Raw genomic sequence first — 5,391 nt, 5'->3', positions numbered from 1 at the left:
CCTAGGGAATTGAATTTTTCTTTGTTTTATTTTGTTTTGTCTTTTCTTTTTTTTTTATAATATAATTTCAAAATAACCAAATATTCTTTTATCTTACATTTTTACAGCAATGTTTTCACCATTGTTGGTTTTTGTTGTTAAAAATAGTTTAATACTTGTCACAAAGAAGGATGTTTAAATTTAAAAACAAATATTACTATATAGATTCTCATTTTTTAAGTTTTTCTTATTGTAACTTTTTTAAATATATTTTTTCCAAGTTTTTAGGTAAAGACAAAAACAAAAGCTATTCAAGAAAAGAAATTCTATAAGTATATATACATATGCATATATATAATATACAATAAAATCTATTGTAAATATGTAATAATTTGGAATTTTACTTATTATAAACTGTCAATAAAAAAATTTGTTACACAGTCAAAATAAATAAATAGCCTTTTAATTTGGATGTCAGAATAGTGCGGAAAGACGAGAGGAAGTTTCTCGTATTGGTTAGTGCTTGTAAATATAAAATAAATGTGCTGTAAAATATTATATACCCTTTTAAATGTTTATTCTAGCCTCAAGTTTTTGTTTATATCAGTTTTACGGCCGAGTTGATTTGTCAAACTACACAAGTGAAATGTTACTTTTATTTAATTACAAATACATATTTTGTTTAAAATTTTTTTTTTCACGGATGGGAATTTTATTATTGATTTCATCATTACTTAGTTTGGCAGTTGCTGTAATTCACGGCAATTGCAGAGGAAAATCGGTACAGATGGTTTGCCGGTACCTTTTTTGTAGGTAATAATTAAATAATAATAATAGACAAGAGAAATGTAAATATTTGTTCTTTAAAAGCTTTTGGATTACTTTATTGTATTTAAACATCTACATTAGCCTGGATTTATTAATCAAAACTTAGTTGTGAATACGAGAAGAAAACTGTAAAAATTAATATCGGGTAGGTTTATCCATCTATTGAAAAATTAACCATACGAAGAAATTTTTGTAAAGTCAGATTAAAATACAGAAAATGTTCGTGTCATACATTCTCAGAATAATACAAAGATTACAAGGATGACAAGGATAGGCCAATAAGGTCGGAGCGGCTTCTTTTTTAAATATTTTATATTTGTTTAAATCAAGTAGTCACAAGAAAAGTTGTTTTCTGTAATTGTTTTATTTTAATATCGTTGTGATATAAGTTGCAAGCAGGGCATATATCTATGAATTGGTATTTACACAGTAAAGTCGAGTTAATTTTTTTTTTTCATTTTGGTTTTATACAAGTAGTGTAAAATAAATAAAAAAATAAGTTGATTGTTGAACTATTATAAATTCATGATATGCTTTTAAAGACTTTATTTTACCTGAAATTCATTTTGATATTTGGCTTAGGAGAAAGAAAGTCCCAGTTTTTGTACACGCCTTAAGAAAAATCTTTTTAACAAAAACAAACAAGGACTAAACTGGTCCACCCAATCACTTATCCCAGAAATTCTGGTTTGTATTTGATTTTATTCTCATGAGATCTGATAAAAAGAAAAGTTTTGAAAATCTGAGATAAGCGTTTACGATAATCTATTTCGTTAAGATATGGTTCTTAATTCAAAATCTACATTAATAATTCCATTTATATTATAATGAAGGTTCAATTTATTAATACTAACAAATTTTCCTTTTTTTTTTTTTTTAAATACTGTTTTTTTTTTACAATCTATACCTAAAATTGGGAATGGAATACATAAAATGGTTGTTTAAGAAACGGGTATTTTCTTTTTCATCTACATCTCATTTTGAAAAAATATTACACTTTTTTTCCCCATTATAATAGTTTATAGTTCATTGTTTTATATACATTTAAATGTTACATAAGACAGGAAGGCTGGGTGTTTTTCATTTGTTAAAGGTTTACTCTACTTTTACAACAGATTTAAACAAAAAAAGTCTACATTCCAATTTTTGGTTGAAAACATTTATTTTGAATTTTTTCTGTACGATTGTCATTCGATGTTTTTTTTAAATATATTTTCTTTTTGTTTTGTTTAAATATACATAATACATATTTATAGATACTTATTTTTCATTATTGCTTTTTCTCTTATGGAATGTTAAATTTAAACATTTCAGAAAGTATTTATACAAACTAAAACAGCAGTCTTAAGGTAAAATACACATTTTAACAAGAACAAAAGGCTACGGTGGGGAAAGGATCGAGTATTGTTACATACTACTTATTAATAAACGAGCATAAAACACATGATTTTTCGACAGAGAAAATTACATTTAAAACATTACAAGTAAAAAATCTTAAAAGCTAAAATTTAAAAACAAAAAAAAAAGACAAAAAGTTCCATACAAAAATAAAACAGTGGATAAATCTTTTTCAATTATATTTACAAAAATGTACATTGGTAAATAAAAACATACATTGTACAAAACAAAATTTAGTAACTAAATCCACATTAAAACCCTGAATTTTGAGTCAAAAACAAATTCGAGATGCAAAACGAATGTCAATTAGGAAATTAAAACCTTAACGAACAAATTTACAACTTAAATACTAATAAAAAATTGCATCTCAAATTAACAAAATAACCGACCCAAAAAAATAAAATAAATTTTTTAAGGGAACTATATTTAAAAGTAAACTATCACTGGTTTTTCAATTATACTGTTTGTTACATAAATACTTAGTTGGTTTTTAGTTCAAATTTCAAAAGAACGAGAGGTGCCTAACACTGAGTAGATATAAACATTTATACCTATGATTTCATACCGAACATCAAGAAGATCCATTAAAATTGTTTTCCAATATTGATTCTTAGAAAATTTACTTGTTTCTGAACATTTTGAAATTTGATACTTTTAGTTAAACCTAGTTCCTCAAGTGGAAAAATTGACTAGCAGACATATATTATAAGAAATATCCTCATTTTATTTATTTTTCAATTTGTCGGTACAAATATTTTAAGACATTATACAGACACTGCATAGATCTTTGGTGAGGATAAAGTGATGTTTACAAAGGCTACAAATATTCTCAGAAACACACAAAGAAATTATGACAAATTTCTAACACCTAGGATAGTGATTTTTTTTGTTGTAAAATCACCAAAGATCAAAAGCACACACCTCACACAACCACTCTCCATATACGTACACTTATTAAATATAATAAAAATACACATAAAAATATTATATCTTCAATGAAGACTTGCACATTCAGCAAAATTTCCATATTATACAATTGGCAATTAAAAAAGAAAAAACATATCACATATAAAAACTAAGCCGCTCGACTGTTCATCTCTCGCCCTACCATCACAGATGCAAGTTTGTTTAACCAGCATTCTCTCCAATGATTGATCCATTTATTTTGTCCGATGGTTAAAAATACATCGCTCAGGAAAAAAATTAGGCCTGACATCATTTTAAAAAAATATCATTTACACTCGTATTTTCTCAATATGATTTCATTAAAGGTCAGCGAAGGATAATTTAACAGTGAAAATAAATAGGTAGCTTGATAAGAGAATGTATCTGGAACTAATTTTTGGAATAAGATTTTTTAAATAAAATTCATATTATGGATCTTACATATATTTTGTCACTCTGTTACAACCTATCGTTAAAACACTTTTGTTTTTACATGGACTACTTTAAAGGATTACAACCTTAAAGTACAATTCCACTTTTCTAAAGTTCAAAGTATATTTTGAAATTATAAAGTTAATCCTAAGGTTAAGGGCTTAAAATAATTTAAGTTGGCTTAAATATTTTTTTACTCAGCTAACAGGCTTCCTTTAAATAAATCTTAGAGGACTTTCAAAAGTGTATTAGCAAATATATTTGTGCTCGGGATTGAACTAATCACGGCACCCAACCGAGATGAGACCTCGTCTGAATTAGTTTAATTTTGATATTTTCTCACGACTGATTACACTTAGAATTTCTTGAATATCTTGGGCACACTACAAGAGAACTTTGCTATAAATTGAAAATGCTGATCCGATCATCGTAATAACTGTGAATCACGAGACAAGCTTGAACTTCAAAGTGAAAAACCACATCGCGAATTTAATATAACCAGGGATATGTTGAGAATATAAAACCGAGAGATTTTGAAGTTCACCTCGAACAATATAAACTGGTGATTTTCTTTTTAAAATAACACTTTTTTTTGCCCTTACCCAAATTTTACGTAAATTTGTGTTTTTCAAAAAAGCTTAGAATTCTTTTTTATAAGAAGAACTTTCTACTGAAGCTTGTTAAAGAAATCTGTGCCTCTTAAAAATTAAATTAATTTCTTATTCACGTTCACATTATTTTTTAATAGGTCTCAATTTCTGCTATTTTTAATGTTTTATTTTTTGACATTTAAAGCCCATTTTGACATTCAAAAACCTCATTCAGAATGAAAAAACACCTTGAAATATTTAAATATTTAATTTACACATAAAACGTGATAAATTCTGCTATCAGAGCTACCAAAAATTAGAAAGAGATGAGAAACAATTACACAGCCAAATGAAATGATTAATAAAATAGACCTTTATTTAATTGAGAAAAAGAGAGAAAAAAAGAAAAGAAAAAAGGGAAAATCGTTGCTTGTATTCATTGTTTGATTTATCTTTAAAAAGTTTTTCATGAAGTTACAGATTAAGATTAAAGCATTTTTACCGTATATAAACATAAACAGGGATTTGTCAAGACATCATCCAAAGGGAAAGTGACAACGGATCAAGCGTAGATTTAAAAAAAAAATCAATTTATAAATATAAACAAAAATAAAAAAAGACTATAGTTTCCTTTTTTTTTTTTTTTTTTTTTTTTTGGTCCGACACAATTCCTCAAATCAATTTAACTTTTTAGGATGAATATTCTTAAGGCAATAAGGGTTCATAAGAATTTCAGACGATAGTAGAAATACATAGTCGTTTTAAAAGATTACTCGATGAAGTTGAACTACGTTTCAGGTTCAATACTCTTCTCCATTTATGTTTAAGGGAATCTAATGTTTACTCTAATTATTTAATTAATGTAGTTTCACTTACTTAATCACACCGACAAAATCATTTTTCATAGGCTGAAATTTAAACCCTTTTGTTTTTTATATATTTAAAAAATATATATATTAAAATTAATGTTTAAACATATTTCCTTTTGTAATGTTTTTACAAACACTAAGATATTGCTTTTATATTTCTTTTAAAAAATAATAGTAGCTTGAAAGCCGGAGTAAGATGAAAAAGCAATTTTACTGATTCGTTTTCTTTGTTCCTCTAGGTTTTATACTCTCCGAGATCTGCCACATGGCTTCTTCGCATAAAAAGTCGTCAAAGTTGCTGAAGAATGCAATGATTCTTTCGTTTTTCTTAAACGTGTAAGTGCTAAACA

At 26.3% G+C, this 5,391-nt stretch overlaps 1 protein-coding gene across 7 annotated transcripts in view; it reads right to left on the bottom strand.

The window, feature by feature from the left end:
* The window catches only part of LOC106667546 (rap guanine nucleotide exchange factor 1), a 70,973-nt gene that overhangs the window by 7,463 nt on the left and 58,119 nt on the right, over nucleotides 1-5,391 (bottom strand). For 6 of the 7 annotated variants that reach the window (XM_014395559.2, XM_014395560.2, XM_024230008.1 and 3 more), the window contains one exon: nucleotides 4,114-5,384. The exons of the other annotated variant lie outside the window; for it this stretch is intronic. In XM_014395559.2, the coding sequence (XP_014251045.1) occupies nucleotides 5,252-5,384 (133 nt within the window). In that variant the 3' untranslated portion in view covers nucleotides 4,114-5,251. Of the gene's footprint in view, nucleotides 1-4,113; nucleotides 5,385-5,391 lie in introns of those variants that run through there. 7 annotated transcript variants of the gene reach the window in all.

This window comes from Cimex lectularius, unplaced genomic scaffold, assembly GCF_000648675.2.
Source record: "Cimex lectularius strain Harlan isolate CLEC.00 unplaced genomic scaffold, Clec_2.1 scaffold426, whole genome shotgun sequence".
NCBI lineage: Eukaryota > Metazoa > Arthropoda > Insecta > Hemiptera > Cimicidae > Cimex > Cimex lectularius.
This window is presented reverse-complemented; position numbering and strand designations above follow the sequence as displayed.